The following is a 14,648-nucleotide window of genomic DNA, read 5'->3' on the forward strand; positions in this document are numbered from 1 at the left end:
TTTGAGACAGAGTCTGACTGTATAGTTGAGACTGACCTGGAACTCACTATGTAGCCCAGGTTGGTCTCAAACTCACAGTGATCCTCCTGCCTCAGCCTCCTGAGTGCTGGGATTACAGGCATGCGCCACCATGCCTGGCTGAAAATGTACTACTCTGCCATAACAAAGGGTAAACTAGAGACGTTTTTACCCAAATGCATGCTCCTTAAGACCACATTTTAAGTGAAATAAATGAGACACACGTTTAAATACTACATTGTTTCTCTTGTGTGAGAGACTGAAAGCACAGATAAGGACCAAAGTGGATGACAGATATAGATAGGGAAGTAGGAAGAAAGTGTTCTAATGGGAAGGGGAACAAGGGTGGGGGAGAAAAGGAAGGGAAAAAGAAAAAAACAGAATTGAGGGAAAAATGGAAACAAAGCTTTTGCAAAGGAGAGAAAGAAGGGTTGAAGGGAGGGGAGGGAATGGGGAAAAGGAAGGCTCAACATATATTACACACAGGTACGAATTCCCTCTGGTGAATGTGTACCAGCAAAACGAATCAAAAGTGTACCAATAAAATTAATTTTAAAAATAAAATTCACATGGAAAAAATGAAGGTATCTTATTTCTTTCTTTAAAAAAGATATAAAGGAAAACGGACTGATTGAACTCAGTTAATGGAGAGTGATGAGGACCACCAAGGCGCTGACCCCAAGGGCCGCGGGTAAGCACAGCAGCCAGCAGCGGTGGGCACCGGTGCCAGGGGCCGCTCTGAGTGATACAGGGACAAAAGCACAAGGCAGAGAGTCTCAGCCTGAAAGGAAGTCACACCCTCACGGGCACCCGGTGCTGTGCTGACAAAAGACTCCGAGAAGGAGGACGGGACCGTTAGTGTGGTGGGTGTGGTGGATCGGTGGACCCTGTCACTGGCCGCCCACTACTGAGCCTCAGTTTCCTCATGAGAGGATGAGGCGTTAACTCTGCTGCAAAAGTACTCTCCGCCTCACAGGTTGCAGAGCAGGGAGAGTGGAAGGGAGTCTGAGCCTGGGCCCTCAGATCAGTGAGTCAGGCGGGGTTAGGAGGAAAATAGAGTCTTCGCACTGAGTGTGAGGGAAAAGGCAATTAAGAAATCCACTTCACTGCTGGCTCGGGTGTCAGCTCCACACGGAGGACGAGCTCCTGAGGAGGGATGGGGTGACTCATCGGATGGCTGGAACCTGAGGAGACAGAGCTATCCAATTCCTTCACTCTGACTCTAGGCAACCGCATTATGTTAATTTGGTATCCATGGCAGTTTTCCCAGGCAAGAGGAGGGACAGATGTGAGTTTCCATACCCATTAGCAATTGGATATTGGCATTCTTCTGGGAGCAAATTAGATCGCCTATAAGAGATGACTCTGAAGTTATATATCATAGTCTTCAAATCAAAGGGACAGCATCCTTAGTGATACCACTGGTTAGGCCTCATTTTCATGCTGATTCACTAGCCTTTCAATCAATTTTTAAAGATCTGATAAACCCCGACTGGCTTGGTAAATGTGGAAATTCTGGATCCACAAAGGTGACCTGCAAAGTCAATAGCACGTGCATAATGCTGTCCAGTGTACAGTGTGAGTCCTCCTATAGTGCACAGGTCGCTGTGGGGCAGCTTGGGAAGGAGACTCACCCGGAACGAAGGTACTCGGAGGGTTTGGCATGATGGTCAAACCCAGGGGGTGGATTCCAAATGCATTCACAGTGTTGCTGTGTCTTTAGGGAATAGCAAGACTGAGAAAGGACTTGGAACCCACCCAGCAGGCCCCTCATACTCACACACATGTGCTCTGCATGACTGGTGCCCAGTGGTACAACTGCAGTGATCAGAAGCAGAGCAGTGAAGAAAGTCATGTGCCAAACTACCCTAGAGATCATGGAGCTCTTTCTCCCCCCCCCCTCACCTGCTGCTAGTGGCTGGCCGGCCTCTCTGGATGGCTGCACCCCTGGGGAGGCAGGCATGTGCTTGATGCCTGCTCCTCCCTTCTCTTCTCTGGTCTGGATGGATGCTCCTGATGGAGGAGGAGCACTGGCCCTCCACTGGCATGGCTCCCCCCAGAGCAGCAGTGCCTGGCACACCCTGGGCTCTGGGCATCTCAGCTATTGGAGCTGCCATCTCAGATTACAGAGAGGAGGGCGGGTGGTTCTAGATGTCAGGCTCTGGGTCCCACATACAGTGCAAACCTGCTTACTCTGTCAGCCCTGGTAAGACCGTGCAGCACAGGCTGCTGGGCAGGGACCCTTCCCATTCACAGAGAAGACCACACTGCCTGGCTGTGACACCCTAGGGGCTCAGGAGAAAAATGAACTGGGCCCATACCTGCTTCTCCTTTTGCTGGATTTATTTTGCTGCTTCCAGACTGAGAGGTGAGAAGTTAGTGGTGAGTGGGGTCATTTCTTTGGTGGGAAACGGGGTGGGCCAGGAAAGTCTGAAGAGCTGATCTAAGTGCAGGTAAGGGTTTGTGCATCTGCCTGACTCTTGCTAATCTGCATAGCACATGCCAGGAAAACATCTCATCCACCCATCCAAAATGTGCCCCTAGTCCAGTTGGGCCATCCCCTGTTCTAGACCTCAGAATGCTGTTCTTTGCTTGAAATACACACAACACTCTGAATGTTGATCTGGGTCTCTCCTTTTGAGTAGCTGTGGAAACGGCAAATGGAAAATACGCTCAGAAGTTGTTTAATGACCTTTTTGAAGATTATTCCAATGCTCTTCGTCCAGTTGAAGATACAGATAAAGTCCTGAATGTCACGTTGCAGATCACACTGTCTCAGATTAAGGATATGGTGAGTAACACAGAGTGGGGAGACCTTGAAAAAGATCTTAGAATGACACAAGCATGCCTCCTGAAGGGCACATCCTGAAGGGAAACCCGAGAAGAAACAGGCAGCCCCGTGTACAAGGTGGTGGGCAAAAAGAATCCAGGGGAAGGAGTCTTTTTTACAAAACTAATCTCACTGTGTGTTATGTACTGTTCACTAATGTCACTGTGACCTACAGTTCTGGGCATGAACTGTAATAGCCTTAGATAAGCTAAAGAAAGGTGCGGTTACATTTTGTTTGGTTCCATTTATATGAAATGTCCAAAATAGGTAAATCCATTGAGACAGAAAGCAGAATCATTGTTGCCCATGGCGGGGGGAGGAAAAAGGAAGTGGTCAGTGACTACTTAATGGTTAGGGGCTTCTTCTGGGATGCTGTCTTAGTCACTTTCTTGAGATGCAATGCCTGATACCGTTTAAAGGAGAGTTTTTTTTGTTGTTTGTTTGGTGGTTTTTTTTTTGGCTACTGGTTACAATCCATGGCCAGCTGGCTCCAAGACGGACCTGCGTGGCAGGGGGCACAGTGCAGGAAAAGCTGCTTGTGTCATGGCAGCCAGGACACAGAGAATCAGGGAGGAGCTGGGAAGGGCAGTATAACCTTTTGGCTACCCCAGAGGTGCCCCCTCTTCTGCCCAGGCCCCAGCTCCTCAGCTACATACCCCGTGATCGAGTCCTCTTCTGAAGGTCCCACCTAGAATCCCATGAGACCTTTAAAAGGGAACATCTCGGTAGACAGTATGACACGGCAAGGAAAATGTTCTTGAATTAGGTGGTGATGCTTGCACAATGTTGTGAATGTACAGGAACCACTGAACTGTCCACTTCCAAAATGGTTAAAATGGTAGTGTTTATGTTATGTCAATTTAATCTTAATTTAAGAGGGAAAAATGATACTTTAAGTTGGTATAGTTCATTGAGTATATATATGTTTGATTACACAAAGTAATCAAGCTTGGGAGACTTCTCATCTGTACATGGAAGATGTTTCCCAATTTCCTCAGTCAACTGTGCCATTAGTCCATCCATTTTCAGAGAAAATTGAGCAGTTGACCTAGGCAAAGACCTGAAGACTTCAGTATTTGCTTACTTTACTTCTAAACACTAAATTAAGGGAGGAAAAAACATGTGGCTTTGGTAGTCAACCAAGAGGATGAAATAAAAAAGCTCTCATTTCTTAATGGAAAATAGAGGAGTGTTTTGAAATTCCCTTAGTGAAGAACAGGAGCCCTGAATACAGAAGGCAACTGGCCCAAGAGTCTGCTGGATAGACTGACATCTGATTCATTGTGCAGGATGAAAGGAACCAGATACTGACTGCCTATCTGTGGATCCGCCAGATCTGGCAGGATGCCTACCTCACGTGGGATCGAGACCAGTATGACGGGCTGGACTCCATCAGGATCCCCAGCGACCTGGTGTGGAGGCCGGACATCGTCCTATACAACAAGTAAGTGCACCTCGGAGCTAACACTTCCTGCGAGGGATCTGCTGATTTAATAGAAGTCAAACACAAGAAAAATGTGTCAAACACGCGAGAAGTATTAATTCATGCTCCTAGGCCCTGAGATAATGGTCATGAAATCTCAGATAATACAATAATAGGTCATAAAAGCTTAGCGCTCTAAGGAGACCTTCAGATTCAGTCTACATCATCCCTTTTGAAGTTTGCTAGCGCTTCCATAATGGGGTATGACAGACGGGGTGACTTAGAGAGCAGAAGCTTGTCACCTTGCAGTTCTGGAGCTGAAGTGTGGAATTAACAAGTTTGCGGGGAGCCTGGTGTGGTGGCACTCACCTATAATCCCATTGCTCTGGGAGGATGAGGCAGGAGGATTACAAATTTGAGCCCAGCCTGGGCAGTTTAGCAAGTTGGTGAGACTTCGTCTTAAAAACAACAAACAAACAAACAAAACCAGGGCTAGAGATGTGCAAAGGCCCTGGGTTCAATCCCTAGTACTGAAGAAAAGAAAAGAAAAATGTTGGTGGAATCAGTTCCTTCTGAGGGTTATGAGGAGGTGGAACTTGTTTCCTAGCTCCTGGTGTTCCTTGAATGGTTCAGAGCAGCACCCTGACCTATGTCTATAACTTTACAGAGTTCCCCCTCTGGGCTTCCTGTGTCCAATTGCCCTGTTGTATAAGGAGAACATCAATTACTAACTTAGGTGCCTCCTGACTCCAGCATGACTTTGCCTTAGCTCATTATGCCTACAATGACCCTAATCTTTAATAACGTCACATTCTGAGGTGCTGGTGGACCAGCACTCCAGAAAATGAATTTTCTGGGGATACCATTGAGCCCACAAGAGTGGCACTCACTATTCAAGGTCATGTAGCAGTAACAGTGATGCTACTAAAATTAAATGGGAAGTGGCTGTCCAGAGCTGATCTCTGGGTTCTAGCCTCTAGGGGTGGTGGAGGCTGAAATGGACTATTGCTCTTTGCTTCTTGTGGAGAAAGGGGCCTTGTGTAAATGGGTGTGTAAGGCTTATGCTTCCCACACTGTGAGGTGCACACAAATCACCTAGGGATCTTATTAAGATACAGATTCAGATCCAGTAAGTCTGAGGTGGGCCTGTGGTTCTGTCTTTCTATAAGCTCTAGAAGCTAGAAGTACTGCTGGCTCCTGGGCTGCACTGAGAGAGGAACCAGCTCTCCATCACAATTCAAGCTCCGTTTCCCCACCTGTTGTTGAGAGAAGTCTGTTCCCTGCCTACCCACCCCATCTCCCCGCCCCCGCCCCTCTTTATTCTGGAACCCAAGTTCCTGAGGGTTGGGACAGATTCCTCTGAAGCCCAGAACAATGTAAATGAGGGGCAGCCCAGGGGCTCCCCTGAGTGGAGCCTGCTGGTGGGCATGGATTTCCCTTAAGGAAGCAGCCCTTGCGGGGAAGCCTGGACTTTAGCCTCACTCAGTACGCAGTGCAGGACCGGATGCTGAGATCTCTTGAATCACAGCCTAGAGCCCACTGTCTGCTCTCCACTCAGAGTGACCAGAGCAATCTTACATAAACCTTCCAAGCAAGAAGCAGTGATTATCTCAAAGATTACACACAAATGGATTTTTCCCCTCTGTACTTTCCAAATGTTCCAACTACTATTGGACAACTCTTACAACAGCAGCAAAAGCTATTTTTAATATTCCAGTTCCCTAAGTGGACAAAACCAGATAAGCAAATTTTCGTGTTGGCAGGTTTACCTTTCGTTGGCTGTATGAGTCATTAGACCTGGACTGAGGAGCTGGCCCTAGGAATGGACGGGAAGGAACCTGAGCAGAGATACTTTAAAGGAAGAATGCAGGAGAACCTGGCCCTGACTCCCTACAGGAGATGGAGAGTCCGGGGTGAGGGACAGGTGCTTCTGAGCGGTCAAGCCAGAATGCCAGGGAGAACCATAACACACTGCTAAACACACTGACAAGAGGGGTTCAGGGCAGTGAGCTCTGTGGGGTAGGGAAGTCTGTGAGGTCTTTTCCAAGAGATCTTTTAAAATTAATTTTATTGGTATATGCTAGGTATACAATATAATGACATTCATCATTGGGAATTTGCACCTTTACATAATCTATCTTGGTTCTTATTTTTTTCCCCATTCCCCTGCCCTCCCTTCAACCCCTCCACCCCTCCCTATTTACAAAGACTTGGTTTCCTTTTTAAAAATTTTCTCAGATTAATTCCACTCCCTTCTTTCCTTTCGCCATCCCCTCCTACTTCCCCTTTGCCACTTTTCTTCCTATTTCACATTATCTATTATACCTTTGGTTATTTACACTTTCAGTTTCTTACACAAGAGAAAAATTTGATTGGATATTTACATGTGTGCCCTAATTATTTCACTTAAGAGTATTGACCCAATGTGCATCCATTTAGCTATTAATGTCTCTAATTTCTCATTCTTTATGGCTGAATAGTACTCCACTTTATTTTAAAAAATATGTTTTCGTTATCCAGTCTCCAGCTGATGAACAATTGGGCTGTTTCCAAGTTTTAGCTATTACACACTGCTATGAACATGAGTGCACATATATCTTTGTGGTATGATTCTTTTAATTCTTTTGGGAAAATACCCAGCAGGGGAATAGCTGGATCAAATGAGATTTTTAATCCTAATCCTTTGAGGTATCTCCATACTGATTTCCACAGTGGTTGCACCAGTCCATACTCCCACCAGCAATGGAGCAGTGTTCTTTCTTCCCCACAGTCCTACCAGCATTTGTTATTGGTTGATTTCTTGATAGCAGCCATTCTTTCTGGAGTGAGGTGGAATCTCAGTGTTGTTTTCATCTGCATCTCTGGAATGACCAGTGATGTTGAACAATTTTTCATATGTTTATTTGCTATTTCTACTTCTTTGTCTGAGAAATGTCTATGCATTTCAGATGCCCATTTTTGGATTGGGCCTTTAAATTTGGGAGGTGTGATATTTTAAAATTCTTTATATATTTTAGATAGTAGACCTTTGTCTGAGGAACAGATGGTAAAAATTTTTCCCACATTGTGGGTTGTCCCTTCATGCTGTTGGTGCTTTATCTTGCTGTGCAGAAGCTTTTTATAAAAAAAAAGATCCCATTTCAGAAGCTTTTTATAAAAAAAAAGATCCCATTTGTTGATTGTTTGTACTAGTTCACATTGCAACCGAGGTTTTGTTCATAAAATCTTTCCTACACCAATGTCTTCAAGAGTTCTACCTAACCTCTCTTCCAGCTGGTTTAGTGTTTCTGTTTCAATATTTTGATCTTTAATCTATTTTGATTTTATTTTAGTGCATGATGAGAGATATAGGTCTAGTATTAATCTTTGGAAAATTGAAACCCAGTTTTTCCAAGAGCATTTATTATAGAGGCTATCTTTCCTCCAGTGAGGGTGTTTAGTTCCTTTGTCAAAGATGAGGTAGCTGAGTATGTCAGGAGATGTTTCTGCATCTTCTAATCTGTTCCACTGATCTTTGGGTCTTTTTTTTTTTTTTTTGCCAGTACCATGGTATATTTATCACAGTAGCTTTGTATTATAGTTTCAAATTGGGGATTGGGATGCCCCCTGCCTTGTCTTTGTTGCCTAGAATTGTTTTTGCTATTCTAGATCTCTTCTTGTCCCAAATGTATTTTTGGATTGTTTTCTCAAGGTCTGTGAAGTATACTGCTGGAATTGCAATTGGGATTGCATTGAATCTGTATGGCACTTTTGGAAGTATGGCCATTTTCACTGTGTTGGTTCTTCATTTCCATTTTCTGATATCATCTTTGATTTCTTTTTTCAGAGTGCTGTAGTTTTCAGCGTTTGATTTCTTTCATTAGGTTGATTCCTAGGTATCTCAATTTTTTTTTATGCTATTGTGAAAGGAATTGTTTGACCCATTTCTCTTTCAGTGAATCTGTTGTTCATGTACAAGAGAGCTATTGATTTTTGTGTGTTGACCTTGTATCCAGCTGCTTTTCTGAACTTGGTTATTAAGTCTAGAAGACTTGGTGGAGTTTTGGGGGTCTTCTATATAAAGTATCATGTCATCTGCAAATAATGACAATTTAACTTCTTTGTTTCCTATCTTTACTTTTTTTTTTCTTTCTCTCCTCTAATTGCTATGGCTAATGTTTCCAAAACTATATTGAACTGGAGTGATGACAGTGGACATCCTTGTCTTGTTCCTGTTTTAGTGTGAAGGATTTCAGGTTTTGACCATTTAATATGATATTTGCTGTTGGCTTTTCATAGATGGCTTTTATCACATTGAGGTAGCGACCGTCTATTCCAATTTTTTGGAGTGTTTTTATCATCAATGTGTGTTGGATTTTGTTAAATACTTTTTCTGCATCTATTGAGATGATCATATGGTTTTTGTCCTTGGCTCTATTAATATAGTGTGTTACATTTATTTATTTATGTATGTTGAACCATCCCTGAATCTCTGGGATCAATCTTACTTGGTCAGGGTGTATGATCTTCTTGATGATCTTCTGCATTCTATTTGCCAGTATCTTATTAAGGATTTTTGCATCTATATTCTTTAGTGAGATTGTCCTATATGTCTCTTTTTCAGTTGGGTTTTTCTCTGCTTTTGGGATCAAGGTGATTGATGCTTGCTTCCAGGAATGAATTTGAGAGTATTGCTTCCCTTTCAATTTCACTGAAGAGTTTAAGCAGTACTAGCAATAGTACCTCTCTAAATGTCTTGTAGATTTTAACAGTGAAGCCATCAGGGCCTGGGCATTTCTTATTTGGTAAGTTTTAAATTGTTTTTAATTTCATTGATTGATATTGGGTTGTTTAGAATTTTTAGTTCTTCTCTGTTTAACTTTGGTAATTCATACATATCTAGGAATCTCTCCATCTCTTCCATGTTTTCTATATTATTAGAGTATAGTTTCTTGAAGTAGGTATTAATCTTTGGATTTCCTGAGGGTCCATTGTAATTTCACCCTTTTAATTCCTAATTGCATGAATTTGGGTCTTTTCTTTCCTTTTTTGATAAGGTTGGCTAAGGATTTGTCAATTTTGTTTATTCTTTTGAAGAACCAACTCTTTGCTTCACTGATTTTTTGTGATGCCCTCTTAGTCTTCATGGCATAGATTTCTGCTCTGATCTTTATAATTTCCTTCCTTGTATGAACTTTGGGTTTGTCCTGCTCAACTTTTTCTAGAAGCTTGATGTTCAGCATCAGGTTATTTAATTGAGCTTGCTCTCTTTTCCTAATTTGAGTAGTCAGTGCCATGAATTTCTCTTGTAAGACCGCTTTCATTGTGTTCCATAGATTCTGATATGTTGTATTGGTATTGTCATTTAATTGTAGAAACCATCTGATTTCTTCTTCAATTTCCTCTGTGACCCATTGGTTATTCAGAAGTGTGTTGTTCAGTTTCCATGTGTTTATGACATTCTTGTGGTTTTCTGTGCTATTTATCTCCAATTCCATTGCACTGTGGTCTGATGGTCTGATAATACACAGAGGATAACTTAAGTTCCTTTGCACTTAAACATAGTCTATGAGTGAGTATGTGGTCTATTTTGGAGAATGACCCATGTGCAGCTGAAAAGAATGTATATTCTGATTTTGTGGGGTGGAGCACTCTATAAACATCTGTAAGTTCATTTGTTCAAGAGTTTGAGTTCTAGTATTTCATTTTTAATTTTTGGTCTAGTTGATCTACCTATTTATGACAGTGGGGTATTGAGGTCTCCTACTACTATTTTATTAGTGCTTATTTGATTTTTCATGTTCGTTAGTATTTGTTTTATATAGTTGGGTGCAGTAGTGTTTGGTGCATATATATTTATGGTTGTTGTCTCTTCCTCTTGGATTGTTCCCTTTAAAAGAATGCAGTGTTCTTTATCTCTAAATCAGTGTTGGCTTGAAATCCATTTGATCTTCAAAGAGGATAGCTATTCTTGCTTTTTTGGGGTCCCTGTCATATGTATTGCTTTCTACCCTTTAACTTTCAGTCTATGAGTTTCTTTTTGAATTAAATGTGTTTCTTGTATGCAGCATATTGTTGGATCTTGCTTCTTGACTCATTATGCTGCTCTATTTTTTTTGATTGGTGAACTGAGACCATTAACATTGTTCATTATAACTGGTATGTATTGACATATCTTTGTCATGACTTTTTGTTTTTGTTGGATTCTCCTCCTTTGCATTTAAGTTTTTGTCATACTTGATGGATTCATTCTGTTTCACTTCCTGGGATTGTGATCCTTATTGTCTTTTCCTAGGATGTTTTTAAAATTTTTTGGACTGCTGGTTTGTTACTCATGAAATTCTTCAGGTGCTCTTTGTCATAAAAGTATCTTATTTCTTCATCAAATTTGGCAGATAGTTTTGAAGGATACATCAATCTGGGTTGGAGGTTGTTTTCCTTTAGAGCTTAAAATATGTCACTCTAAGCTCTTGTTGCCTTGAGGGATTGTATTGAGAAGTCTGCTGTTATTCTGATGGGCTTTCCTTTGTATGTGATTTGTTTCTTTTCTCTAACTGCTTGTAGAATTTTTTTTCTTCTGTTGCGTTTCTGCAATCTTAACTATTATATACCTAGGTGTAGATTTTTTAAAAATCATGGCTAGCTGGAGTTCTATACACCTCATTTATCCATATGTCATGTTTTTTCCCCTACTTGGGATGTTTTCTGCCATTACTTTTGTGTAAAGTTTTTTTTTTTAATGTCATCTGCTCTCTCTTCTGTTTCTTCACTGACTCCATTCTGTGTTATGTTATTCTTCTTTGCATCATCTAGCAGCTGCTGGTTTGATTTCTCATTGTCCCATACTATTTTTAAGAAATTTTTTCCTGGCCACTAATTGCAATCCTATCTTCTATATATGAAATTCTGTTCTCACATTGGTTCATTCTGCTATGCAAATTTTCAATGGAGTTTTATTTCCTGAAAATCTGTTTGCATCTATTTTATGGATTCCATTTTTTTTTCCTATGTTGGGATTCCATCATGTTTCTCAGCTTCTCTATTTTTTTAATCTGTGTCTACTCTAGATTTATTAATCATGTCTTGTACTATAGGCACAATCTCTGTTGTCACCTGAGAATTATTTCTGATTTCATTTTTTCAAGATCCTCTTTCACTGCCAGTTCAGGGAGTCCAGGTGGTTGAGTATTAGATTGTTCTATCTTGTTACCCTTTGGGTTTGCCTTAGGTGATCTGGAAGTCTGTTTTTGAGACTTGTTTATATGTATTCTTATTTCAACATATGCAGCCTGCTGTGCCTTTACTGAGGCAACTTTTTGCTCATTCAGTAGTCTTCAGTTCTCAGCAAACCACTGAGTGGCCTTTTCTCTGCTGCTCACCAGTGCAGTAATTCCTGAGTTCAGAATGGTTGCCTTCTGGGTTCCTGAGCTGACCTGTTGTCTGGGCAGGCTTCTGGCTTGGGCATGTGCACACTTGGGATGGTATCTAGGCATGCGTCTGGCTAGGGGCTGTGTACTCCAGTCCCTGATGTTTGAGCAGGCTTCTGGCTAGGTTCTCCACACACTTATTGATGGTATCAGGGTGAGCCTCTGTCTGTTGCTTGTGCACCTGTGCAGCTCTTTTCCTGTTGTGCTTTTGGTTTGGGCTTTTGTGCCTAAGTGGCTGGGGTTGGGGCAGGGCCCTGGCTGGACCTGCCTGAAGCTGTGCCACTCTGGTCCACACTGCTGCTCCCTGGGATCTATGTGCACTTGCTGATAGTATTGTGATGGGCCTCTGGCTGATGATTTTGTGCCTCTGAAGCTCTTTTCCAGATGGGGATTTGGCTTGGGCCTGTGTGCCCAAGTGGCTGGGGTCAGGGTGGGGTCCTAGCTGGACCTGCCTGAAGCCATGCCACTCTGGTCAATACCTCTGCTCACTGAGATTTGCATGCACTTACCAATGGTATTAGCCTCTGGCTATTGCTTGTGCACCTGTGCAGCTCTTTTCTGGATGGGACTTTGGCTGGGCCTGTAGGTCTGAGCTGCTGGGGTCAGGGTGGGATCCTGGCTGTATCTGACTGCAGCCATGCTGCTCTGGTCCACCTGTGAGGTATTCTAATAAGCAACTGTTATTGTCCTCCTCTGACTTCCAGGGCTGATGATGAGTCTTCAGAGTCTATGAACACCAATGTAGTCCTGCGTTATGATGGGCTCATCACATGGGATGCACCAGCCATCACCAAAAGCTCCTGTGTGGTGGATGTCACTTACTTCCCCTTTGATAGCCAGCAGTGCAACCTGACCTTCGGTTCCTGGACCTACAATGGCAATCAGGTGGATATATTCAATGCTCTGGACAGTGGCGATCTCTCTGACTTCATCGAGGATGTGGAATGGGAGGTCCATGGCATGCCTGCTGTGAAGAATGTTATCTCCTATGGCTGTTGCTCTGAGCCTTACCCAGACGTCACCTTCACTCTCCTTCTGAAGAGGAGGTCCTCGTTTTACATTGTCAACCTCCTCATCCCTTGTGTCCTCATATCTTTCCTAGCTCCTTTGAGTTTTTATCTCCCAGCAGCCTCTGGGGAGAAGGTCTCCCTGGGTGTGACCATCCTGTTGGCCATGACTGTTTTTCAGTTAATGGTAGCAGAGATTATGCCAGCCTCAGAAAATGTCCCTCTGATAGGTGAGTTCGAGGGTCTTACACTCTGTGACTGAAGTTTTGTGTGCACCATCAAAGTAATAATTGGATCAACTTAAGATTCATTGCAGGCAGTCACATAATTCATTTGGTGTCTGCTCTTAGCGTGGTTGCATATAGAAATGGCTGTTGGAGCAAAACTTGTCTTATGTTTGCTGAGTTTACACAAAAGAACAATGAGAGATTCAATAGTTTATAGCAATGGTTCTCAAAGTGGTGTCCCAGGGCCCAAAGTATCAATATCACCTGGGAACTCTTAGATATGCAAAATCTCAGGGCCCATCTGAGACCCAGTAAATTAGACACTGGGAATCTGTTTAAAGAAGCCTTCCATGGATTCTGAGGCTCTTTCTGCTCAAGGCTGAAAACCACTGACTTTGTTCTGTTTTGGTACCAGGGATAGAACTTGGGCCCTTATGCTTGCAAGGCACGTGGCAGAACCATTGAGCCAAATTCCCCCACCCCCACCCTTTTTTGGTACTGGGGATCGAACTTGGATTCCCACTTGTAAGGCAGGTGGTGGAACCACTCAGCTAAATCCCTGGCCCCCACTGACTTTGAAGTGAAGGCTCTGATTTTTTAATTCAGAGAAGGCTGCCTTTGAGTGCTATTTCACCACTCTTCAATCAACCTTAGTCAAGTTACTTAATCTTTTAGTCTCTGCTTCTTCATCCACAGAATTTGTAAGTTGTTACTTCCTGAGTTATTGCTTAGCATGGAACCTGGAAAATGGTAAATATTCTGTCAACTGGAACTTTTAATATCTTTTCCTATTGTAAGGGCTTTCCTCTTGAGAAGAATGGCAAACATGCTAGAAAGATGAGATGGAGTTTCAAGCCTGACACAGATGCTTCATAGAATAATTCTCCAGGTTTACTGGGTATAAGAGGTGTGGGAGAGTTTCTTAAAATGCAGATCCCTACACTCAAAGAGTTTGGTTTAACAATCTTGGCCAAGATTTGAGAATCAGAGGTCATTCTAAATCAGGCTGTATCTTAAAAAAATCTGCAGTAATGAAATACCAAATAATTTCTCTGGTGTGAAAAACTATAATAGTACACAGGATCCTAATGAGATAATTAATCATGTGAAATAGGAAGTAAAGGGTTAAAGGTGTAGGGAAAGTGGGAAGGGTGGGGGAAAGGTAATAAGGGAGAGGAAAAAAATATGAGAAAGTGAAAAAATGGAAATGAAGTGTTTGTAAATGGGAGGGGAGGAGGGGGTGAAGGGAGGGCAGGGACAAGGGGAAAAAATGAGAATCAAGACCTATCATGTAAAGGTACAGGATTCCAATAATGAATGTAATGGTATTGTGTACTTAGATTGTACCAATAAACTCAATAAAAAGAAAAAAAATAGGGAATCCTAAAATAAAACTAAAAAGGAAAGTAAAAGAGAAAAGGCAATGATGTAAGATTAAAATAATCCTTAATTCTGAAGATGAAAATGGTCCCTGAACATATTTAAATTGCTTCTTGTTCTTATAGTCTTATGTTGTTCTTTTTTTTTCATTATTTAGAAAATACTTTATTAGTTTCTGTAATCAAACCCATGTAGATATGACCTTACATATTTAATACAGTGCATTACCCCTGTACAAATGGAAAAAAAATTAACATTTCTAGACCAATATGGCTGTCCATTTCTGTACAATGCCAACTCAACATAGTAAATTGGGAAAACTTTTTCCAAAGTCGACAGCAGAGTTAAAGTTTCCAA

General features: G+C 42.2%; 1 protein-coding gene across 3 annotated transcripts in view; it reads left to right on the top strand.

The window, feature by feature from the left end:
* Chrna9 (cholinergic receptor nicotinic alpha 9 subunit) overlaps positions 1–14,648 on the top strand; it is a 27,154-nt gene that overhangs the window by 8,716 nt on the left and 3,790 nt on the right. The window contains exons 1-4 of one of the 3 annotated variants that reach the window (XM_010625134.2): positions 1,831–2,386; positions 2,664–2,809; positions 4,138–4,292; positions 12,382–12,914. In XM_010625134.2, the coding sequence (XP_010623436.1) occupies positions 2,323–2,386; positions 2,664–2,809; positions 4,138–4,292; positions 12,382–12,914 (898 nt within the window). In that variant the 5' untranslated portion in view covers positions 1,831–2,322. Of the gene's footprint in view, positions 1–1,830; positions 2,387–2,663; positions 2,810–4,137; positions 4,293–12,381; positions 12,915–14,648 lie in introns of those variants that run through there. The other 2 variants (XM_033758926.1, XM_033758925.1) reach the window with 2 other exon arrangements.

The sequence above is a fragment of the Fukomys damarensis genome, unplaced genomic scaffold, assembly GCF_012274545.1.
Source record: "Fukomys damarensis isolate Sample0158 unplaced genomic scaffold, DMR_v1.0_HiC HiC_scaffold_35, whole genome shotgun sequence".
NCBI lineage: Eukaryota > Metazoa > Chordata > Mammalia > Rodentia > Bathyergidae > Fukomys > Fukomys damarensis.